This window comes from Canis lupus, chromosome 1 (genome assembly GCF_011100685.1).
Source record: "Canis lupus familiaris isolate Mischka breed German Shepherd chromosome 1, alternate assembly UU_Cfam_GSD_1.0, whole genome shotgun sequence".
Lineage (NCBI taxonomy): Eukaryota > Metazoa > Chordata > Mammalia > Carnivora > Canidae > Canis > Canis lupus.
Window position 1 is genome coordinate 47856431 of NC_049222.1, and position 25932 is coordinate 47882362.

At 41.0% G+C, this 25932-nt stretch overlaps 1 protein-coding gene across 2 annotated transcripts in view; it reads left to right on the plus strand.

Annotated features, from left to right (window-relative positions):
• The window catches only part of SNX9 (sorting nexin 9), a 111283-nt gene that overhangs the window by 15687 nt on the left and 69664 nt on the right, over positions 1–25932 (plus strand). Inside the window, exon 1 of one of the 2 annotated variants that reach the window (XM_038526429.1) lies at positions 12907–13038. The exons of the other annotated variant lie outside the window; for it this stretch is intronic. Coding sequence (XP_038382357.1) covers positions 13036–13038 — 3 coding nt within the window. The 5' untranslated portion in view covers positions 12907–13035. Of the gene's footprint in view, positions 1–12906; positions 13039–25932 lie in introns of those variants that run through there. 2 annotated transcript variants of the gene reach the window in all.

Sequence of the window (25932 nt, forward strand, 5' to 3'; positions counted from 1 at the left end):
TGGTAAGGTGATCATAGGGGGTATAGGCAGCCTGATGCTCTGCTATTCATGAGTCACATTGTTGACATTTGTGGTTGCTTACTTGAGATTGCCCCCTTGGACTGTGGTTCTCATGGCCCCGGAGACTTTGAGGAGACTTGATGGGACTTGATGAAGTCAGCATTTGTTCCTCACTTTCGTATGTTGACCAGCTGCCTTGAGTAAATCAGTATCCCAGTTAGGGCTGTATCATGATTTAAACAATGATCAGAAGCACTTCTCTGACATTTTCATTGAAAATGGGTTTTAGGCATGTCTCTAAAAAGCAACAAAATGTAGTGTACTAAAGTAATGTGGTATCAGTTTTTCCTATTTTACAAACAAGAACAGTATAGCTCTTTAAATTTAGAGATCTTGGGTAGCCTGGGTAACTCAGCAGTTTAGCGCTGCCTTCGGCCCAGGGCATGATCCTGGAGACCTGGGGTTGAGTTCCACGTCGGGCTCCCTGCATGGAGCCTGCTTCTCCCTCGGCCTGTGTCTCTACCTCTCTGTCTCTCTGTTTTTCATGAATAAATAAATAAAATCTTTAAAATAAAATAAAGATCTTACAAGTATGGGGAACTTGATAGTTACAATTTCTGCACTCATCTTTCCTTCTATCCTAGAAGTAAGGGTGGATGTAATCCAGTGAAGAAAACATATTCTCATAGTGGTGATGGGACATAATCTTTCTTGGCATTGCAGGTTAGCTGGTGTTCTGTGCTCACTAGAGTCTGCAACTTAAGTAACTACGTTTACCCTAGAAGGTATAAAAGAAGTAGAGTCAAACATAGTCTCTGTCCTTGAGGCCGTCATGGTTTTGGTGTTGTAAAAAACAAACAACAGTTGGCTGCACAAGACCATATTCAATAGGAAAATGAAAGATACAGACCACCTCCCTGAAACTCGGAACACCCCGCTGCTTCTTCTGCCCGGTGGCCTCCCTGCCAGCACCTCCCTCCCTGCCCACTGTTGCTGCTGTCTTATTTGTAGTGCATTCTCTTGATCACACTGTATCTCTGTCCCATTAGCTTTGGGAAACAATGACTGTTCCTTGCTCCTTTTCATATCCTTGTGGAGTGATGAGTAGTATATACTCAGTAGGTGATGTTTTGAGTGGGAGCCAGGAGCCCCTTGGGGGTGTGGGAAGGCCAGGCTTTGCCATGAGACAGCCCAGGGTTGAGATCCTGGCTTCCCCACTTTCCTGCTTTTTGACCATAGGCTGATTAATCACTCTGGGCTAGGGTTCCTCATCTGTAATTATGCAGGCATGTTAAACTTCTGATGTGCAGGAAAGTCTCATAGAACATGAACCATCATCCTCCCCTTGTTCAAATACAAATTGCATCACTACTGGGAAACCCTGGCCTAGGCTAGATTTGTCCCTTGGGTAGACAAGGGATTACCTTACCTGACTCACCAGAGGGAGGGATGAAAACCTTAAGAAAATGGGAGGAAGGTGTCCAGTAAAGGGAGAAAAGGAGGGCATGAATGTCGTTGATCCTGATGGTGTCTTACTGGGTTGAAAGTGAGTCATGGGGGCCCAAGAGGGCTTGGTATTATGGAATGGGAGAGAGGCCTAGATTTTTAGATTATGGAGAATCTTGACTGCCAAGGAATGAATTTGAAGATGATCTTAGGTGAGGGGGTATCATTAGAAGTTCTTGATGTGCGAATGATGCCAGTTTTGCAAAGGGAGCTTCCCAGCAGTGTGTGGAGATGGCTGTGAGGGAAGCTGTGGCAGAAAGATCAGCCCAGGGGCTCCGATGCCACAGAAGCTGCAGGGCAGAAAACCAGGTTAAGTGCCACCTCTTCCACTTGCTGGTCGCTTGACCTCAAGGCCAGGTACTTAGTGTGTGAAATTGGTGTGAACTGCTGTTTCTCCTGCAAAGCTGAGTCCATTGCTACCATGGGGCTGTTTTGAAAATTAAGGCCATGTGCGAAGTGCCTCAGTCCAGTTATACTTTTCCTCATCCACTTGCTTTTCCCTCTTGGTCATTTTATCAATTGGCAGAAAGGACCACCTGGTAGAAGAGGGACCTGGCAGAAATCTGGTCAGAGGTATATTTCCAGCCTGGTGGAAGGTTCCTCATTGGTTGCTGTTTAGTCTAAATCTCTTCATTTGACCCTGTATGATCCATTCTTCTGTTTTTGGCTTAAGAACCTTTGTTAGCTCTTTGCATTATGTTTTATTTTGCTAACTTTGACAGTCTCATTTTACTACCTTACACTGCGGTACAATAAAACCAGCTCTAGTTTTGTGGTTTTATGTTAGCTGTACGAATCTAGAAGAGAAATTGTCCTAAAGAGGAACCACTGGTAAAAATAAGTCATGGTTAAGAGTACTGCTCTTCATCCAAGTAGCAGTTTAAAAGCAGACACCTGTATCCCTCATGTAACCCAGTTGTGTGTGTATTGATGTTGAAGGAGAAGCATCATTTTGAGTAGTTTAATTTTAAAGATCTGTATATTTCACTTAAGTATAGTAGTGTTCTTGAAATACTTGAAAGTTTTGGGGTTTTTTTTTTCTTTCATTTAAGACAGGGGTGATACTTTAATCAAACCCATCAGAGAAATGGGCAGCTTGGGTCTGTAACAAAGTGTTGTATTTTAAAGCATAAGTCAGTAATTGTATGTGAGAATATATACTGCTACATACGCATTAACTTCAGAGCACAGATCAGAGATTAGTATTCCTCTCCTTCTTCACCCTCCCCTTTAGCAGAATCCATACCAGCCTTCTCATAATCTTTCTCAAGGGCAGCCATGTTCTCACAGGCCTCAGAAAACTCTCTTTCCTCCATGCCCTCACCCACATACCAGGGATCAAAGGTATGCGTGGTATACATCAGGTCAAACTTGTCCAGGTGAGCCCCAGCCTCAGCATTGGCTGTGGTGTCACTCAACATACACACAACTTGCTGTACTTTGGCTACATCTCCACCAGGTACTATAGTGGGAGGCAGGTAATTAATGCCACCTTTGAAGGCAGTGAGCTAGTCCACAAACTAGATGGTATGCTGGTCTTGATGATGACAGTGACAGCATTGACATCTTTGGGAACACTACCACAGTACAACAGGCAGCAGGCCTGTATTTGCCATGGCAACAGTCCTATTTCCCCCTCTTGTTGCCTGGCTCAGAGCATGCATTGGTGATCTCTGCTACAGAAAGCTGTTCGTGGTAGGCTTTCTCTGCAGAGATGACAGAGGCATATGTGGCCAGAGGGAAGTCGATACAGGGATAGGGTACCAGGTTGGTCTGGAATTCAGAGCCCCATCAACTCTGAGGGAAGCAGTGATGGAGGACAGCATTTGACCTTTCAACCTGTTCAGGTTAGTGTAGGCTGGGCATTCAGTATTGAGATTTCTACGACATGTCATATGGCCTCGTGTTCTACCATGAAGGCACAATCAGAGTGCTCCAGGATGGTGTAGTTAGTGAAGATGGAGTCATAGGGCTCAAGTACAGCTGTGGAAACTAAGGAAGTTTGGGTAAATGGAGAACTCTAGCTTGGACTTCTTGCCATAATCGACAGAGAAACCTTCCATCAGCAGAGGTGAACCCAGAACCAGTTCTCCCTCCAAAGCTGTGGACAACCAAGAAGCCCTGGAACCCTGTGCACTGGTTGGCCAGTCTGAATTCGGCCCAAGACAAGGTCAGTGATCTCCTTGCCAGTGTGTAGTGCACTTGGGCATAGTTATTGACAGCATCTTCCTTGCCTGTGACGAGCTGCTCAGAGTGGAAGAGCTGGCAGTGGGTGCCACTGCAAACTTCATCAATGACTATCGGTTCCAGGTCTGCAGACACTGGGCACATGCTTGACAACACCCATCTCACTGAAGACTGTGTTGAAGGACTCCTCTCCTTCCCAAGTGGTCTTGTCACTTGGCATCTGGCCATTGTGCTGGATGCCGTGTTCAGGCAACAGGGCTCCCATCAGGCACTGCAGATCTGGACCCCAGCCTGGCCAGCAGGGATGGAGATGCACTTATGCATGGTTGCTGTTTTGTGGCTGCCAAGCAGATGGCAGAGAGCAAGAGGAAAGGTTGTTGCTTCTTACAGGGTGACCCTCAGGCAGTTGATGCAAGAGAACCTGCCAATGTGAAATATTTAACTTAAGTTCTTTAAATAGGCCCAAAGGGACTTGCAGGTCATCTAGTCTAACCCTGTCATTTTTCATATTTGAAAGCTGAGGCCTAGAAACTTAAGTATTCAGTGTCCTTTACTTTATACAATAATCATGGTTATGACGAGGATCCCGAGGCATTAAGAGAAGACTTTTTTTTTTTTTTTAATGAGTTGTATTTTCAGGGTAATCTTTGTGAAACCAGGAAAGTATGTAATACTTACAAAAGAAAGACCGTGAAAAATAAATTTTTAAAAAATTTCATCCATTTTGATGATTGAGCCTTTAGGACAGAGAGAGGGCAAGCAGGAGCTGCCAGGAGGACATTGTTGAACAGGGCAGAGGCCACACACAAACTCTGCTGAGAGATTAATAATTTCTACCTTGGGCCCCAGAAGGAGCAGGGGAGCTGATGTGATATATCCTACATCTTCTGTTCTGATTTTAGTAGTGCTTGATTCCTATAATCTACTTTTCAGTATATTTTATTCATAGGTTAGGTTATATATACAAGTGTGTTTTTTTTGTGTGTGTTTTGCATAGAAACATCAGGGAAGTCATGCTAAAAATAAGGTGTTGATTTTAAAAATTCTTTTGTAAATGTGCCTTTGTATTATTTGACCTCTGGTTTATTTACCCTTAGCATGACCTAGAAACTCACAGGGGCCGTTACACTTGCTGTTCTTGCCTGCCATACTTAGTCTTGGCTCCTCCTCCATCCTTGTTCCTCACAAGCTAGCTCCCTCATTCCTGAGTTCTCAAAGTGACCTTCCCCACACATCTTAAAGTAGCCCTCCACTGGCCCCTTATTCGATCTTATCACCTAATTTCTTTTGTTGTACTTAGCACCAGCTGTATCGCCCTGTGTGTTGAGTGGCTGTCTTCCCACTAACACACTCTGAGGGGAGGTAGACATGATGTTGTGCTTTTCACCACTGAATCTCCCTGGAGCAGGGCCTGGCAGTAGTGACTGCCTGTTACATTGGATGACCAAATGAATCATATCCATCATCTGGCTTCCATCTGGTGGCCAGCATCAACTTCAGCGATTCCACTGCATCCCAGGAGAATTGCCTCTGATGGCGTTAAGCAGAAAAAACTAGGATATTGGGGGGGAAATTCTTCTCCAAAACTATGGTAGAGTTTTAGAAAAGTGTAATTAAGAAGCATTTGGAATAAACATTGACATTTTGCAAGGTAATGTTTAGTTTATAAACTCAAGAATTTTATGATTGCCTGCTAAACTATCAGGTTTTGGTTCTTTAGCTGAGGCTGTAAACCAGGGCTAATGAAGTTTTTTGTCTCAAGAAAAGTGCACCTTCTGTGATTTCGTCACTGAAATAGGGCAATTGGATTTATTTGGAAATGGCAGAGAACTCATTAGCTCAAACATCTAAACGTCTGTGCTATGTGATGAATGAATTAATAATTCATCCATCTAACCTATATTTGAGTGACTGCTGTCAGGTGCTATGCTTAACAAAACAAAAGGAACTTACAGTGTAGTAGAGAAGGCAGGAAAGTTAACAAGCACAAATAGTGGGATGGAAATACAGTGAAAGGGGAGGTATGGTGTGGGCCCAGGGACAGTCTGCAGAGGAGGGGTGCATAGCAGATCTTAGAGGCCTTAGGGGGCTCCCCCTAAGTGGAATCAAAGCTGGGACCTGAGAGATGAAAGGGACTTAGGTAAAGAGGGAAGGTCTATACAGATTTGGGGTTCATCAGTATATGGATGGCAGATGAAGCTGTCACGGTGGGTATAGGGTACAAGGTAGGGAGAGCACAAGGCCCCTGGGGGAGCATGAACATTTACAGGGAGCCTGTCTCCAAAGGGAGCCCAACAGAGGACAGACCACAGAAAGGGAGGAAGTAGCGGGCACATGCCTGAAGCCAGAGGAAGGAAGATGTTTCAGGAAGGAAGAGTAGACAACAGAGTCAAGTGTGGCCTAGAGGCCAGGAGAGAGGGGAGGGTGCCACAGGTTAGCTGTGTGAAGGTTGCTGGTGTCCTGGGCTGGAGCGGTGCCAGGGGTGCCAGCTGGCAAAGTTCAACTCCTGAGAGTTGGAGGGGGAGGAGCAGGTGAAGCAGACACTGTGAATGCGACTGCTTTTCTTAAAATTTTGATTTCTTAGATTAAGAGAAACCTTGGTCAAAGGAATCCTTGAAGTTGAGTGAGGATTTTTTTCCTTTTTCAAGATGTGATAGACATGAGTGTTTAGATGCTGATGGAGGGAGACAGGAGAGGTTGAAAAGTCCCAGAGTGGCTAGGAAGTGGAATTTGGGGAGTGTTGCCCCACTGTGGCTGGGGGGATCAGCTATAGATGATCACTGTAGCTCTGCAAGGGAGTTTCTTTCTTTTTTTTAAGATTTGATTTTATTTATTTGAGCAGGGGGAGGGGCAGGGAGAGAGAGAGAAAGAGAACCCTAAGCAGGCTCCCCACTGAGTATAGAACCCAACAAAGGGATCCCAGAACTTGAGCTGAAATCAAGACTTCAAGTTGACCCTCAATGGATTGTGCCCCTAAGCAACCCCCAGGGGTGTTTCCTCCTGGCATCTCCTAAATTCTTCCTTTCTTTCTTTGTCTTTTGTCTTTTGAAGTTGGAGCCCAGGCCAGGTACTTACAAGTAACCCCCAAGGATGCCCTAAAGCAAACATTGATGGTGAAGCTTATCACATCTGCTTTACAGTGTTTGGTGGCTGTACTGAAAGTATTTTAGTTTGCTTTACGGCTCCTGGCGACCTCTTTGAGAGCACATCTTTGTTTCTCTGACTTTTCAAGCCACAGTGTGCTGCTGGCCAGCTCCGCTGTGAATGTGTTTTAGCACCAGCTGTCAGCTACAGAAGGCTTATCCGTAGAAGGAAGAAAAGTGCAGTTAGAGTGCCATTCATTCCCCCCTCCCCCATAATTGTACCTTTTTATTTCTATAGTCTTCAAAATTGTGGAAAATGTACGTAAAACTTAGCATTTTAACCATTTTTAAGTGTATGATTCAAGTGGCCTCAGTACATTCACCATGGTTGATGTAACCATCACCAATTTCCAGAGCTTTTCCACCATCCCTAGTGGAAACTCTGCATTGTGATTAAACAGTAATCCAGCATCTCCCCTCCCAGCCCCTGGGAGCCCCTGTTCTGTTTTCTGTCTCTATGAATTTGCCTATTAGAGATGCCTCATTGAGGTAGAGTCCTGCAGTATTCGCCCTTTGGTATCCGGCTTCCCTCACTTGGCATGAGGTTCCAATGAACACCTGGTGAATTCACCTGGTGAATCTGTGTCTTAGCGTGTCAGACTGTCATTCCTTTCTATGTCTGTATAATACTCCATGGTAGTTTATTCATCTGTTAACAGACACTTGAGTAGCGTCTACCTTTTGGCTCTTATGAATATTTGCTGTATCAGTGTTTAATTTTTAATGTTTATCAGTTACAATGATTTAATGATTTAATGTTTAATGTTAACCTTGTCACAGATGATGGAACTAATTGACATTCTGGGTCAGTTTTCATTGATTTCCTCTCTTCGTTGCAGTCTGGTTTCCCGCCTGATAATTTTTGATCGGTTGCCAGATTTGGTGACTTTTACCTTTGTGAGTGCTAGATAATTGTATATTTTTCAAAACTTTCTTGAGCTGTTTTCTGGAATGCGATTAAGTTATTGGAAACAGTTTGACCTTTCTGATGCTTGTTCTAAGTCCTGCAGGATGAGATGAGATCAGCCTGTTGGGCTGTGCTCTCCCTGCCACTAAGGGGATACCTGTCTGAACAATTATCCAATGTCCTTTATCACCAGCTTTTTCCACTAGGGCTGGGGTGAACCCTAGCTATTTCCTGCCCTCTGTGAACTCTGGAGATGGTTCTGCCTGCTGCATATGTGGTTCTTCCTGCATGGCTGGGCGGTTTCCTTGCATGCACATGCTGACCCGTCCTCAGTTGGAGACGCAGAGGAAGGGCCCCTCTGCAGATCTCCAGAACACAGCCCCCGCGCAGCTGTTTCCTGCCCCCTCTTTGCCATCCGCCCTCCCCCAGTCCTGTCTCTGGGTCCTCCGTGCAGAGAGATGACAGGCTTCGCTTGGGCTTCCTTCCCGCCCGCCCTGTGGCCACAGTCCCTGTGGCCTCTCCGGGAGCACTGTCCCGGGTCGCCTGTTGGCCATGGCCTGAAAACTGTTGTTTCACATATTTTGTTCGGTGTCTGAGTTGTGGAAGGTGGGAGGGTAGACCCAGGACCCCACTCTTCCAGCTTCTGTGAAGCTGAAATTTGCCCCCTATATTAGGACATCTTTGTCACCTTTTGAAGTTAGCTTTTGTCAAATTGGCCTTTTTCCTGGGACCAATTATCTTCAGCAAAAAGGGGCCCTGATGGCCTCCTTCCCTCCTCACTGCTCACCTTCCCTGTCTAGTGTTGCTGTTTGGGGATGACTCCGACCCTGCTTCCATGCACATCCAGTGACCCAGATGCACGGGGCCCCTGAATGTGATGGCACCAGACGTGTATGTGACACGGTCTCCCAGCCAGCGGGCCGTCTGTCCCCCCAGCCTGCATCCCAATAGGAGCTCGGCCCTCAGCACCCTGGCCCTCCGCTGGCAGCTTTATTCTCCGGCTCTTCAGCCCATTGTCTCCTTTCCTCCTGACACTCTCCTTACAGACTACTTATTATCGTGGTCTCACTGTGTCATCAAGAGACAGTCTCTCACCATCGAGGCATTTAGACTACTGACATTTAAAGTGATTATTGATTCGATTTGGCTCAGGTGTAACCTCCTGCTCTTTCTTCATTTGCTGCACCTGTCTTTGGTTTAAGTTTTTTCTTTTTCTTTTATTTAGATTTTTGATAGTATTCCTTTTCACTTTTATCACTGGCATATTAGCTATTTATTCATATATGTTTCTTTTTCTCATTTTTTTTCTTTCTTCCCGATTGCTTTCAGGATCACAGTATGCACCTGTGCCTTAACACACTCTGACTCTGCCCCCTGGGGGGGGGGGGGTCCCGTCCAGATCTCCCTCCTGTTCTTTGTACTGTCTGTCTGTCTGGTATGTCTGCTTTCTTGGTATTATAAACCCCACAATACACTGCTGCCGTTCTTGGTTTAAAAGCCAGTCAGCTTCAGGAGTGTCTGGGTGGCTCAGTCAGTTAAGCATCCAGCTCTTGGTTTCATGGGTCATGGGGTCATGGGATTGAGCTGCTTGAGGCTCTGCACTCAGCAGGAGTCTGAGGATTCCCCCCCCCCGCCCCCCCCCCCTCCCCGACTCGCTGCCTCTCTTTCTCAAATGAATAAATAAATCTTAAAACAAAAAAAAAGTCAGCACACCTGGGTGGCTCAGCAGTTGAGCATCTGCCTTCGGCTCAGGGCGTGATCCCAGGATCTGGGATCAAGTCTCACATCAGGCTCTCTGCAAGGAGCCTGCTTCTCCCTCTGCCTATGTCTCTGCCTCTCTCTCTCTGTGTCTCTCATGAATAAATAAACAAAATATTTAAAAATAATAATAATAAAATAAAAGTCATCTTTTAAAAATCATTTTCTTTTAGGGAAAATAAACAATGAGAATTTTTTATATGACATTTGTTTATGGTCTGTGTGTGTGTATTCAGGTTTCCGTTCTGTGTCATTCTCCTTTGATGAAAGAGCTTCCCTTAATATTTTTCGTAGTGTCAGTTTGTTGGTTGCTCTTGGCTTTTGTTTGGCTGAAAATGTCTTTATTTTACCAATAATCTCTGAAGGATATTTTGCTGTGTACAGAATCCTAGGTTGATGGTCTTTGTTACTTTTTAGCACTTGGATGTTGACTCCTGTTGTTTCTGGTCTTCAGTTGCTGTTTCTTTGTATGTCATGTATCTCTTTTTTTCCCCCTGTGGTTTGCTTTCAGGACTTTTCTCTATGGCTGGTGTTCAGCGACTTGATTATGACGTCTCTTTGTGTATTTGTTTTGTGTGTGTGTGGTTTTTTAGTGTGTGTATGTGGGGTGTTATTCTAAGGGTTCTTGAATTGGTGGGTTTCATCAGGTTGGAAAATTCTTGCCATGACTACTTCAGAAATTTCTGTACTACCTCCCTGCCCCTCTGGGATTCCAACACACCTGTGTTAGACAAAGGCCCTGCCCCTGTGTCAGCCTCTTTTCTTTCTGTTGCTGTTTCTTTAGGTTCACTGATCCTTTCTCCTGAAGTGTCTGATTTTCCATTGAGCCCATCTGGTAAACTTTTTAATTTCAGAAATTGCATTTTACAGCTCTGGTCATTCCATTGGAATCTTTTTTTTATATAACATCCATTTTTCTCATCATCATCATATGTTCCTTTAAGTCCTTGAACATATTTATAGTAGCTGTTCTAAAGTGTCTGCCAATTTTATTATGTCTGTCATTTCCTGGTGGTTTGTAGTGATGGATGTTTTTGTCCTGGGTCACATTTTTCTCTTTCTTGGCTTGTCTATTAATTTTTTTTTTATTAATTTTTTTATTGGATAGTGGACATTGTGTTGGCATGTTGCTGAGTGTCTGGATTTTGTGTTCTCCCTTTAAAGGTTGTTAAGGTGTCTTTGGTGGGCACTTAAATTACTTGTGAATCAGTCCAGTTTTTTCAAGACTTATTCTAAGTTTTGAGGGGGCAAGAGGAGTGTCCACAGTAATCTTATCCTAGGGTGCTTTTAGCCCAACCCCAGCCCTGTTGGGGTTGCTACCATGAATGCTTTGGATGTATTCAGTGAAGCTTCTCCACTCTGGCTTGTCACAACTCCAGCCCTGCCTGACCTCAGCATTTTCTGAGCTCCCCTGTAATTGTTGTCTGCTTTGTCTTAAAGAGTTTTACCCTATTGTGTGCATCTTAGTATCCATCAGCAGGCTCAAGGAGACCTTGGTGCAGATTTCTGGAGCTTTTTCTTTGGGTAGCTGCTTTCTGAGAGTCTGTCCTCTGTTGCTGAGCCTCCTGGAGTTCTAGGCTCACTGTCTCTTCACCTTAGCAGGACCTGTGCTTTCTGCGTGGGGCTCTCTGCTTGGATTCTTCTCTTAGTGGTTGGTTCTGAAGGTGCCTCCAGGCAGAAGGTTGGGGCCATCCTGGGGTTCACTTCATCTGCTTCCCTTCTCTTGGAGTTCACTGTCCTGTTCTGCCCTTTTGCTCAAGATCTGGAAACGGTTGTTTCACGTGTTTTGTCCAGTATTTTTTTTTTTATTTTTTATTTTTGCTGTATGTGGTAAGAGGGAAAATCTAGTACCAGTTCCTCCACTGTGGCCTTCTACTATGATTCTGATCTTGTTATTTTAACTACTGAAATTTGGTGTGTGACTTAATGTACTAGTCTTTATCTTCTCTGTTTTATTTGGTCTGTACTATAGCCTCTTTAATTCCACTTTTAATAGTTTAATCCTTCCAAGGCCCTCAGTGGATTCAGGTTATACCAAGACAATGATACTGGAGTTCTAGGGCACACATTCATTTTTGTCATCCTGCACATACTTGGTGTTTCACAGTTTATCTGCAAGGTCGCCAGATAACAGTGGACTGCATGATGGCTCAGATCCTCTTTCCTATACCTTTCCCCAGTGCACAAATGAGCTCTGGGAATCTTTGTATTTAAGAAATACAGATTTAGGGGAAATTTCAGTTCACGTGAGGAACTTAAGGCACTGAATGTAATACAATATTTTGACAGATTCCTTTGTGATGACTATTTCTCTTAACTTTCATGAGATCATGTATTTTCCCCCCCCAAGTGGGAGTGTTGGAGTTCTCAGTACAAAGTAATCAGTGTAGTAAAGACTAAGTAGTACTTGCCCACCATGATTATTAGCACTAACTGAAAGGGGCTAATGGCTGAAACAAGAATTTATCTTACAGGACAGTTTAATCTGAACAAAGTTTTCACTGTCATGGGGAAAATAAATATTTCAAGGTACTTTGTGCCATTTTAGAAACTATGCTGAGTTTGTATTAAAGAGCTAGATGAAATGTTGAAAGATTTTAACACGGTCCTTTTTTGTTTGTGGCTTTGAAGTGCTAAAAATAAGGTATTGTCATTCTGTATTTCTGAAGTCATAGTATGTTTCAGGTGCCCTTTTTTCAGTGGTTGCAATATGTTTGGGATGAGTTTATTTGTACTTTCTCCCAAAATATCCCCTTGAGATTTTGGGTGAAACTGCAGTATATAGACTGACATCTTTATGGTTATCCCTTTGTTCTCAGGAATGTGATATGATTTATTGATGTGCCTTTCTTCACTAAGGTTCATCATGCCCATGGTTATCTCTTGGGCTTTGTGGTTTGGTTTTGTTGCTATTGGGAATGTCCTCCCAATTGTATTTTTTTTTATCAAGTTATTATTTACAGATCAACTTTTGATTTTTGCCAGTTTATCTTAGACTTGGTTTTCTTATTGAATTTTCATTATCCTATTATTTTTACAAAAGATTGGGGTTGAGGGACTCCCTGCAGATTATCCTCCACTCTGCTGTCATTTCCCACCTGCACACAATACTACATATACACAGGGGTGGGGGGCAGGGGATCGTAGACTCTGCTGGGAGGTGGGGCTGGTTCTCAGGAGACCTGGTGAAATAACAGATTACAGAAACACCTTCTGAGGGAATAAGTAACCCAGTACTCAGTTTTTTGTCTTGAACCCCAAGGCTAGTTCAGACCTCTTGGTAGGCTGGAAAGAGGACAGTTATGCTACAACTTTTAGCCCAACACGGAATGTATATATAATGTTCAAGTGACCCAGAGGTCGTGATAACTGACATTTACTGGGCCCTTTGTGCCAGTCACTGTTCTAAGCATTTCGCATTAATGACTTCATTTATCACTTGTGTCACAAGGCACATGCTGTTATCCTTATCTTATTCTGGAGGAATTTGAGACAGTCTTGAAGGAATTTGGCCAAGTTTAGAAAGCTGTTGAAATGGTAAAGTAGAGAGTTGACCCTGCGTGGTCTGGCTCCAAAGTCAGCTCATCGTCACCATGTTGACAACGATTACATTTCCTTTCCCTTGTGTGTGTGTGTGTGTGTGTGTGTGTGTGTGTGTGTGTGTTGGGGAGGTGGGGGTGAAAACCATTATCAACACCCAGTGCTGGGTTGGCAGGGGGGCAGGGGTGGTGGTGGCAGGCAGACCTTGTTAATAGAGTATGTAAGTTTTCAACCGTTGTCTTTAGAATTTGGGGTACTGTTTGCTTTTCAACTTTCTGCCCCCTTTTAGTTACATGTGTCCTTTTATAATCAGGAAAAAACAATAAAAGTATTTTAATTTAGGGTGGGGGTAAAGTTACCTTCCTAACCACAGCTAAGTTGTCTTGGGCTTTGCCTTAGAAGTTGCAAAGTGGGTTAGTAACCTTGCAGCTGTGTTAGAGAACAAGGTAGATGTGCAGATAGCAACAATCCTAAGATTAAATAAAACATGAAGCGTAGAAGAGCATAGGTACCGTGGTGTTTCTAATTGGTTCTGTGTGTGCAAACATGTGTGGCAAATGCATGATGTTTGAAGGCTACTTTCAACTCTGTTAGAGTTTTGTGCCCTTTGCAAGGGGGCGGGGGGGGGGGGAGAGAACATTTTTAAACTTTTCCTTCTCTAAACATAATTGTGTTGCTTTTGTTGTTGTAAAATGTATTACATATATATTTTTGTGCAATGAAAGTGACAGTACTCAGAATGAGAGCTCCAGAAAGATGTAGCCTTTAGTACAGATTCTGTTGGCCTCCCAGTCCTCTTGCACTTTGGAGCATTTTGTGTTTTGTTACAACCAAGGAAGCATTCCCCAATAGATTGTGGTATTTTCAACAGGTTCTGAGCTTCCTGGGTGGAGGTACAAAACCATGATTTCAATTTTTAATTTTGTTGACCAGGGGTACATTTATATTAGTTAAAACAACAACACTAAAATGGTGCAAAGGGGATGATTCTGGAAATTCTTCTCTTATCTGTCCCCTCCCCCAGCCAGCTGGCTTCTCTCCTTGGGGCTATGTTACTGGTTTTTTTTACTGTCCTTACAGAGATATTCTATGTACATACAAGCAGAGGCATTTCCCCCCTTTTCTGCACAAAAGGTATACTTTGCTTTATTTTCTTAACGCATTCATTAGAGATAATTGCACTTCTGAAAAATGAGCAAACCCTCATTCTTTTTTGCTGGAGCATGGTGCTCTGCTTCCTGCGGACACTCTATTTTGTACCAGTCCCTACAAAACAGTGCTGCAGTGAATACCCTTTGATGCGCGTCACTTTGCAAACATGTGAGTATTTCTAGGGGATGAATTCCTAGAAGTGGAATTTCTGAGTAAGAGAGGATGTGTGTGTAATTCTGACAGACATTACCAGAATTGCCTCTCACTTCATCTGCACTATAGGAATAACCTATTTCCCTGAACCTACGTCTTCATCAACATGATGTTATGAGTTTCATTTTTGTTTCCTTGCTATGCTGATAGGTGAAAAAATATTTGTTTAGTTTTAGAAGTTATGTTTTACAATTTTTAGAACCATCTTTTTTTTTCCCCCTTTAACTGATTTGTAGTTAACTCTGTAGAGTAGGGGAACTAACCTTTAGTCTGTGATATGAATTGCAAGTGTTTTTTTTACTCATTTGTCATTTATTTTTATCTTATTTATATTGGCTTTTGCCAGGCAAAGCAGGTATGTTTTATTTGGGTGAAGAGAAATTTCACTCTCCCTCCCTTTTAAGAATATTAAGATTCTGTTTCACATTTGAAGTCCTCTTCTACTGCAGGATTATTTTTTTTAATTTTCCTAAGATTTCCTTTGGTACCTTTTATAGTTTCCCAAAAAGCCTTTTCTCTTATGGGGAATGTCAAACATTTCCAAAACAATAGTATAACGAAGCCTAAATGCCCATTACCCAGCTTCAACAACCGTTGACTCATTTGGTCCAGACCCCATCCCATTCCTCTGCTCTTGCATTATTTCTGAAGAAATGCAATTCTTCATCAGTAAATATTTTTGTGTATGTTTCTAAATATGGGTAGTCCTTTAAAAATATAACCACAGGGGTGCCTGGGTGGCATAGTCAGTTGAGCCTCAGACTCTTGGTTTCAGGTGGGGTGGTGATCTCAGGGTCGTGAGATTGAGTCCTGCATCTGGCTCCTGCTGAGAGAGGAGTCTGCTCAGGTTTCTTTCCTTCTGTCCACTGCCCCCCTCCCCAACCCTGTGCCTGTGTGCTTGCGCTAGCTCTCTCTCTCTCTCATCAGTAAACCTTAAAGAGATGATTTATTAAAAATAAATAAATAAAATTATAACCTCAATACCATTTTGATACCTAAAAATTGAATACTTTTAAGTATCACATAACTCTTAAATATTCAGATTTTCAGTTTTCATATTATAACCTTTTTTGCATTCTGTTGGACTCAGAATCTAAATAAAGTCGACGTATATTGCAGTTGGGATCAATTTCCTAAATCTCCTAGTTTATGGGTTCTCCTATTCTACTCCCTCCCCCAACAGGCTTGTTTCTGTCTTTGAGATTTGTTAGAGAAAATGGATTCTATAATTTACTAGATCTGGGCTTTTCTTTTCTTTTCTTTTCTTTCTTTTTTTTTCTTTCTTTTCTTTCTTTCTTTCTTTTTCTTTCTTTCTTTTCCTTCTTTTCCTTTTCCTTCTTTTCCTTTTTCTTCTTTTTCTTCCTTTTCTCCTTTTCTTTTCTTTTCTTTTCTTTCTTTTCTTTTCTTTTCTTTTCTTTTCTTTCTTTTCTTCTCATGAGATAGACATAGAGAGTGGAAGAGACTTAGGCAGAGGGAGAAGCAGGCTCCTCACAGGGAGCCTGATGCAGGACTCGATCCCAAGACCCCAGGATCATGACCTGAGCTGAAGGCAGACTCAACTGCTGAGCCACCCAGGTGTCCCACATCTGGGTTTTCTTATCACATACTCATTGCATAATTTAATATATTCCTTTATCTTTCCTATAAATTGGTATGAGGATCTAAAGTGGCCATAAGATGCAATCTCTTTTATCTTTTCAAGTATTTTTCGTAATTGGCATTGCATTCCGTCAGAAGGCAAATGGTTTCTGGCTTTTGGAGGTACTATGCTTAGATGCATTAAATTATTAGGGATTGAAAATGATGTTCTAGTTCTATTATTCCTTTTTCATCTATTTCATTTATAAACTGTCTTCAAGGTTCATCCACATTTATGCATGTTGCAGATTTTCTTTTTTTTAAAGCTGAATAATACTCTATCATATATGTATGTATATACCACATTTTCCTTACCCATTCATCTGTCAAAGGACATTTAGGTTGTTTCCATACCTTGTCTATTATGAATAATGCTACAGTAAGTATGGGACTGCCAGTATCTCTTGAGATCCAGATTTCAGTTCTTTTGGATTAATACTCAGAATTATTGGGTCATATGGTAGTTCTATTTTTTAAATATTTTAAGAAAACCCATATTGATCTCCATAGTGATTGCACCATTTTGTATTACCTAGAATATTTTTATAAACAGACACTTATCTATTACTTGATTAGTTAGTGCTACAATTTGTAAAGGAGGGGCAGGATAAATGCCTGCTTTGTTTTACCTATATTTACTGGTTTTCAAAATGCATTGGTTCCCTAGTATCCTATAATAGTGACCAATTATTTTTATCATTTTTAACTCACAGATTTAAATAAATTTGATGTTTCAGGCTACTGTAATCCTTGTCCTTATTGACGCTTATATTGTCCCTTCTTTGGACAGCAAGGTCCTCTGCAAGTTGGAGCCTGTGTCTTTTTGATAGGGTCATAGCAGGTTTTGTTAGTGTCTTAATATCTGAAGGAAAAGATTCCCTGGCCCATCTTTGTATACTGTGTGTGGGTTTTGTTCTTGTGTGTTTGTTGTTTTTTTTTCTTTGAAACCTGAAATCAGCCTTTTTTTAGTAAATCTGATGCCATTTGATGAAAAATGCGATTTGACGATTGTAATCTGGGTACTAGCTCTGTGATCCCTCCCTCCCTTACCCCTTCCTTTCCTTCCTTCCTTCTTCCTTCCCTCCCTCTCTACCTTCCTGCTTTCCTTCTTTTCATGTAAATCTTTGTTCCAATCTGGAATTTATATTGGTGTAAGGCATGAGGTGGTGATTCACTTTGTTTTTTTTTCCCCTAGAGATCTGCTCGTTTATTGTAAAACAATATAATGCCGGTCATACTACTTTGTTGCATCCTGCTACCGTATGTGTCTTTGGGACTCGTTGTGAACTTTCTACTTATTCTAGTCTCTGCTTGTCTTTCTGTGAAAAAAACTTTTTTTTTTTTCTGCTATTCTTGTGTATTTATATGGCCAAAACAAATTTTAGGATCAGTTTGTTCTGTTTCAGGAAAAAAAAAAAAAAACTGTTCAGATTTTTATTAAAACCGGTAAACAGGGATCCCTGGGTGGCGCAGCGGTTTGGCGCCTGCCTTTGGCCCAGGGCACGATCCTGGAGACCCGGGATTGAATCCCACGTCAGGCTCCCGGTGCATGGAGTCTGCTTCTCCCTCTGCCTGTGTGTCTGCCCCCCCCCCCTCTGTGTGTGACTATCATAAATAAATAAAAATTAAAAAAAAAAAAAAAACGGTAAACAGAGATGCTATCTTAATGATCCTGGGGCTTCCCATCTAAAAACATGGGAAGGTTCTTTGTATAAATTAAGTTTCTGTTGCATAAGAAAGTACCCCCAAACTCAGTAACTTAAAACAACAAAGAATTTTTCTTTAGTTCCGTGGGTAGGCTGTGGGTGGTTCCTGTGATCTGGAAAGCCCAGCTGAGGCTGGATAAGCTTTGAGTGGCCTGCCCACAATGCTGGACTCTCACAGTGTACAGCTTGGCTGGCTGGGGTGCAATGGCCTCGTCTGCAGAGGCCAACCCTGGCTGGCTCAGTGGGCACAGAGGCGAGCCTGGTAACAAGACAGAGCAAGGCTCGATGTGCAAGTGCCTTTCATGCCTTTCCTTCTGTCACATTTGATGTTACTGTGTTGGCCAAGACGAGTGCATGAACAAGACCAGAACCAAGAGGTAGTAGGAAAGTAGCCTTCACTTCTTATTGGGAAGAGTGGCAAAGTCACATTGCAAAGGTGATATCCATATAGAGAGAGGAGGATTTCTTGTGGCCACTTTGGCAAATAATCTGCCACACTCTGTAGCTTTTCCAATTTTCAGTGTCTTTCAGGAACACTGTAAAGCTTTTTCCAAATAGGTTTCTATTTTTTGCTATTACTGTAAATGGTCTTTCTCTCCTCTTATTTTAATGGAGAATTCTAGGGCAGGCGGGACATGTACACAGTTAACGTGGAAATGATGTGAAAAGAAATCCACTCCTACTCTCCCATCTCTATAGGTAACCAATTTTAAAATAATTGATTTTTCTAGTGCTTTTTGGTGGAAATACTGGCAAATATAAATATCCTGCGTAGGAAAGAAGTAGCTATTCTATATCCCTTCTGAAGCTTGGTCTACACTCTTGTGACAGACCATGGTTCATTCAGCCAGTTCCTTATGACCAGACACCAGGGTTGTGTACAGTCCTTTGACATGGCAGATTGTGCTGTTGTAAATACCCTGGTACAAAGAGGTGCATCTTGAGAGTGGAGTCCCAAAATGAGATTCTGAGTCAGAGTCCATTTATCTTTAAAACTATATTGAGATAGCATTTTTCTCTTTCCCAATTGGCAGAAAATTCAAAAGCTGGGTAATTTATTCTGTCTGTGAAGATACAGAGAACCATTACTCTCATATATATGTATTTTGCTGGTGGTAGTTTAAATGATACAGCTCCTAATGGAAATCTGGCAACCTCTCCCAAATTAATTTTTCTTTCTTTATGTAAAATCAGGCTTTTTTTTTTCATATATTTAAGTACCATTTATATTTTCCTATGAACTATTTGTTCCTCTGCCCATTTTTCTGGGTTGCTGATCTTTTTTCTTAAGTTCTAGAAGCTCTCTATATTAGAAAGAGTAATTATTTGTGAAAAGAATTACAAAGATTCTTTCCTTTATAAGTCGTGCAATGTATATTGATTTTTTTAAAATAACTTTGTTCCCAGCCATGTTATAGGGATTAGCAAATTGTGGCCCATGAGCAAGATCCAGCCTGCCATGTGTTTTTTGTAAATAAAGTTTTATTGGAATGCAGCCACAGTCATTTGCATACCGTGTATGGTAGCTTTAAAGTACAGCAGAGACCGATTGTAAGACTTGCAAAACTTAAAGTGTTTAGTATCCTGCCCTTTACAGAAAGAAAAACTGGCCCCAATTTAAAGCAACTACATCAAAGTGTTCAGTATAATGCAGTCATTTTGATATAGCCTTAAAAATAAAAAATCCAGTTAACTTTTCGTATGTATGTGCCATTATGAAGCAGTGGGCAGAACAGGCTGTCACATGTGGGTGTCAGAAGTGTGTGTTTTGGCATATTACTTGGTCATAGTGATGTTATATATGATATGACCAGTTTGATGCCACCTAAACAAATAACTATTAAAACACCTTTGTCTGATTGTTCTTATATACAATACATAAATAAGCTTTGATCCGGGTGAGTTTGGGTAGAAAGTCTCTTAAAATCATCCCAATCTCTAGCAGCATGGTTTGGTTTGGTTCTGAGGATTTCCTTGGTCCTCAGTGCTTTCCACAACTATTCTCCATGCGTGGAATACAGGGAGGGGGAATGTGGAAATGGATGGTACAATGTGATTTATTTATGATGGCTATTCAGAACTTCTTTTCTGTTCCTCTTGTGATTGTATAATTGCCCTCTGTTACACTCAGATTTAAGATTATCCTAAATATATCTTGGAAATTTTCAAATTGCTCATATAATTGATTACTAGTTACAGAATTCCTCTTAAGTGCATCATATTTCAGGAAAATGGATACAAACCCATTTTAGGAAAAAACACTTGAACATATCAATTTCACCGATTTTATTTCTGAAATTTTTGCATAAGAAAAGTTTTCAGTGGTTCTTGATGGCTGCTACTAGTTCTTTGTAGAAATTTCTTGTTTTGGGAAAAGATCTTTTACTAGAACAACTATTAAAATTAAAACCTTAACAGAACTTTATCATCTTGACTATATTCTTGAATAGATATTAAGCACATTACTTGTGAACATTTAAGGAAACCAATTCTTTTTTTTTTCATTTTTAAAGATTTGAGAGAGAACATGTGTGTGTGCTTGCTTAAGCTGAAGGGGAGGGTCAGTGGGAGAGAACCTTCTAGCAAACTCCCTACTGAGCCTGACGTGGGGCTCCATTCCATGACTCTTAGATCATAACCTGAGCCGAAATCAAGAGTCTGATGTTCAACTGACTCTGTCACCTGGGTGCCCCAGACTACTTCTTTTGTAGGGGAGCAGGAGTTCGTGTCCCTTAAAGGGTCCTTCTAGCTGGACTACAAATCAAAGCGACGTGAGACAGATTAACTGGAAAAAGTCAAATTTAATAGCATATGTCTGGGTAATCCACACAGACGTGAAAATTCCAATGACAGGCAAAATGAAGTGTATGTGTCATTCTGAACTAAGGAGAAGGGGATGGCGGTCTGGGACTCCAGAGGAAAGGAATGCACTTTCCAAGGCAGTGAGAAGAGTGATATCACGTAATTAGATGGTTGCCCTGCCATACAGATGGGTTATCTCAGCGAGTAAGCCTTATTTGGTGAAAGACCCCCAACGTGGATTCTTCTGTGTAGTTAATGGAGGGGCAGAAGTTTCTCTTGAGCCCTCAGCCTGGGAGTTTCACATGTTAAAAGTTGAGCTGAGGGGCGCCTGGGTGGCTCAGATCAGACTCTTGATCTCAGCTCAGGTCTTGATCTCAGGGTCCTGAGTTCAAGCTGTGTGTTGAGCTGGTAGGTTGCTTTATCTCAGTGAACCAGTGTCTTAGTCCTGATAACAGCAGGTCAGTTTGGACAAACTCATTTCAGGTAGTGGTGATACAGGGGGATTCTTAAAGTTAGACCTATGATAGCCAGGCTGCTGGGAACTCTGTAAGCAAGGTGCCAGGCTGACATTTCTAAGGGAGTTTTATTGGCTCCATAAAGTTGTTAGTTCCCTAAAGCTGTCTCGTCACATCTGAGGCTATGCATGTCTCTCTCAAATATGGCATTCCAGTCATGTGGTGATACAACCAATGTTTCCAGTGGCATCCTGTCATTAGGAGAACAGATTCATACTGAACTTATGCCAAAAAAAAGATTGCCATGCACATATAGGAAGACTCACTAAGAGTTTCTGAATTCTGGAGGGCTCCAATAGGGTTTAGAAAAGAAATGTTTCAATTTGTCCCAAAAAAAGTGTATTTTATCAAATTGCAGTAAGTCAACCTTAGAGCAAAAATTTTTTTTTAAATCTGGGAAACATTTTTAAAAAGTCAGCAATGTTAAACAAAAAGTCATAAAATGTAATTATCTTCCTCAACTTACTCAGTTCTGCATTACTAATTCTTGAATCCAGTTCTTCTACTAGTTTTAGAGTTTTTATCTAGTTCAGTTTTATAACCTGAAGGCTTCCAGATGCCGCTACTCAGTTTTTTTTTTTTTCATGAGTCTCATTGAAGATGCAGCACATTTGTGGAAACTTCTCTGAAGGCATCTGAGTAAAAGTATAACTGTCTGTAAATGATGATAAACTTTAAAATGGCCATGATTGAAGTCTGACTAGAGTTCATGACAGTGCAATTGACAAAGGAAATTTAGTTATTTTTGTGACATACACTTTAGGATAATAAAGGATACTTTAGGATAATAAAACATACCAGGACATCAGATTTCTAGGGGTCTCATATAATTCTTAGAACACTTAATTTTAATAACATATCTATATAAGTATAATGGGAATATCATTTATTTGACAATGCTTCACATGTAATTTAACATACCAAATAAGCCTAATTACCTTACTTTCTCAAAAAGAAATCTTTGAAATGTTCTGCAGGCCCTTGGGAACACCTCAGATTGTGGTCAAAAGATTTTACTTTAGAAATTGATTTTTGAAGAAAAAAAAAAAAGAAAGAAATTGATTTTGGGGGCCGCTTGCGTTAAGCATCTGCCTTCCGCTCAGGTCATGATCCCAGAGTCCTGGGATCGAGTCCCATGTTAGGCTCCCTGTTCAGTGGAGATCCTGCTTTTCCCTCTCCCTTGGCTGCTCCCCCTGCTTGTATGTGTGCTTTCTCTCTGTCTCTCTCAAATAAATAAAGTCTTTTTTAAAAAATTGATTTTGGGATGTATGTCAGAAATATCAAAAGGTTTGAGCATTTGATTAAATAGAATGATGTCATTATGAAACAATATTTAATTATCCATTTAACCACAATGACAATATAAGATTTCAAAGGCAAATAGAGGTTACAAAGTTCTGAGCAAAATTTAACTCTTTTCGTTTTAAGACTCAGGTTTCATAAGCAATCAAAGAGCTGATAAACATAGGAAATTATTTTGGCAAATAGAATAATTATTTCTTACGTAGATAACTTAAAAGGTAAAGAAAAACTTTTGTTTACAGTTTCTTAGGGAGAACAGACCAGTAGTTCAAGTTCAAGACAAGTAGTTCAAGTTTGTAGTTTTAACAAAGAAAAGGCCAAAAATGTTGTACTGGGGTACTTTTGATATTAAAACTCATTTACTTATTTAAATTTATCCTCATCTCAGCCAGTGGCGACCACACATAGTTCCTTTCCAAAGATTGTTTCTCCATAAATCTTCTACAAGGTTCTTTTTTAATGTTTTTTTTTAAAGATTTTATTTATTTATTCATGAGAGGCAGAGACATAGGCAGAGGGGAAAGCTCCATACAGGAAGCCTGATGCGGGACCCGATCCCGGGTCTCCAGGATCACACCCCAGGCTGCAGGCGACGCTAAACCGCTGCGCCACCGGGGCTGCCCTACAAGGTTCTTTTTTACATTCAGATTTTGTCCTAAATTTTCCCTGTTTAAATAACCAGCCCCACTTGAAGACAAAATTATTTTCTTTTTCCCCAACAATAGGTATTTTCATTCCTCATACTTTTTCTTATCAAAAGCACGTCTCATTTTCCTCACCTATCAACTTGTTTCCCTTGTTGTTTCCAGCGGTCTTAATTACATTTGTTAGAATTCTTAATGCTTAGAAACCTTAATTTCTAGTGGAAACTAAGTAGTAAGCAATTGTGAACTGTCACACCAGAATTCTTTAGATTGGCAGATTTATATTTTATATGAATGTGGTTTCCCCCCCCCCCATTTACTTTCAGTAAAACACAAAGTATGATTATGTTTCCTTATTTTATCTTACTGGAAATGATCTAGATAATCAATGAACTCATCATTTAACTTAGCAAGACTTTAAAATTTTAGGTTATGAAAGATTTTGGAAGGTATTTAAAAGTTTACCTACAAACCGTTTTTATTTACCTCTGTTTAATTTACTTGTTCTTAACAGTTTTGCCCAGACTATCCATAAAACTTGATGAGGCATCAGACAAAATCAGCCGTTACTCTGGTTTTTTGCTCTGGCAGATTTTGCAACGGAGATATCATGAACTTACTTGACTTTTAGTAAACACAAGCAGAATAAACGTTTTATGTTTAATGCTGATAACTCTAAATACACGTCTGCTTTAATTAAACCAGCAACCTTAAGTTAGTTTTAATACTGAATATTGTCCCAGATCACTTGAACTTGAAAAACATTTGGGTTAGTTTCTGAGTTTTAGAATGGCCTGGCCTTACAAGTGCTTGCCTTTAACTAAAGCTCTTTTACAAATTAATTTTAGTAGTATCATCCAGAATTAGAGAAAATATCTCACATTTACAATATACATGGACACACCAAATAATACACAGACAAGATACAAACAAAACCTTAATTTTGTTTCTATTAGGTGCAGAACAATTTTGTTCCAGTATTCTGATCTTTATAATATGTACGAGCCTTGTGAGAGGAATAGGTGAAGCTTGGAGATTGGTGAGCTTTAACCTGTTTCTAGAGTTGCAGTTTGGGTTTTAGGGGTTTGTAAAAGAAAGACAGGTGTTCCTAATTCCCCAAAGGCCTGGATTACAGCCTGAGTATCAAAGGATTGGTCCATGTTCTTATTTTTTTTTAACATTTTATTTATGTATTTGACAGAGAAAGAGAGCACAAGCAGGGGAGCAGAGGGAGAGGGAGAAACAGACTCCCCACTGAGCAAGGAGCCTGATGGTCCCAGGACTCTGGGATCATGACTTGAGCCAAAGGCAGACATTTCACCCACTGGGCAACCCAGGCGCCACTGGCCCATATTTTTAACTAAATTTGCTTCTTTATATCAGGGAGAATTTTAACTAAGATGGGAACCAAGAGATTTATGACTTTGTAAAATATGCATAAAGCATTTTAACAAAGCCTTTTTTTTTTTCTGGGTACAAAATTAACCCTTGGCTTTAGTCTCTGAACATTGGCCTTTTGCAGATCACTTGACTAAGGGCCTAGGAGAAATTTTGGTCATCTATTTGCTTAGTGAAGCCAAAGTTATGAATATAGTCAAATAATCTAATTACTCTCTAAATGGGGTAGGGTAAAAGGATTTTATAGTTTAAAAGATCTGTGCTGTCCAGAGAATGTGAATTCTTTGGCAGTGGGGTAGTCTAGGATACAGCTGCAGGAATGCCCAAAGCGGGCAGAGCCTGATCCCAGAGCCCTGGAGAGTAGGAGCTGTGCCAGCCTTATTGCCAGTCTCAGTTGCTTTTGTTAGATTTATATTCTGGCTTTCAGCTTTTACATGAGCATCCCAGCTACTTAAAACCTAGAGATTAGGCCAGAATGAACTCTGTAAATCTTGCAGGGAGAGGGAAGTTAAAACAGGCAGGTGAGTCTGGATTTTAAGGGGAATTTACTTTGTATGTGGACATTGGTTTTTAAGTCTTAAGGCTAATTTCTGTTCTTTTGTCTTGTCAGGGGAGTCCCTGAGGCTAGCCATTACACTAATAAGACAATTGAGAGCTCTTTTCTTTTCTTTTCTTTTTTTCTTTTCTTTTCTTTTCTTTTCTTTTCTTTTCTTTTCTTTTCTTTCTTTCTTTCAATTTCTTTCATTTCTTTCTTTCTTTTTCTTTTTTTTTTTTAAATAACCAATTTAAAGGAACCATTATCTGGCCATTGGTGAGTAGGATCTATTAATAGCAATTCAAACCAATAAGCCTTTTAGTGCCTTAACCAAAGATGAAAGAGGCTTCCAGAAAAGGGCATAGATGACACAGACCCCATGATTCAAAAGTTTACTCCCAAAATTAGGCTAAGAAAGCAAAGGGCACAGGCAGTAAGGATGGTGCAGTGAAAATGCTGTCTCTAGTTTTGATAACAAGAGAATGTGAGATGCCTCCAGTCACAGGCTTACTAATCTGTAACACCAGGCAGGTGCTTCTGGGATGTAACTTTGTAGCACTGATCAAGCAATGAAGGTTGAGATGACAAAAGTTCCTATGGACTGAAACCTCTCATGATAGACACCCCCTGAGAGCTGGCATAGCTGGATGGAGAGCCTCAGATCCTCATCTGTTCAGCCGACCACCAAGGTGTACCCTCTGGATGGTGGAGACCAAAGAGCATATTCTCATTAGTCATAAGCCGAGCTCTTAGGACATAGAACACGATGAGAGGGAAAGTCTAACAGCTTTCTGTAAGCCTTGGGCCTCCTGGAGCCATACTAGTATCTAAGAGGGATGTGCTATGGGATTGGGGACTGTGTATTGTTTTAGAGTGGAGTGTACTTCATTGTACAGTTTACTTGATTTTGGCAAGTGATCTAGGGTCAATCTACCCTGTTCTGTGACCAACTTATCCTATCACGACAGTCTTCTTGGGGTGGAGAA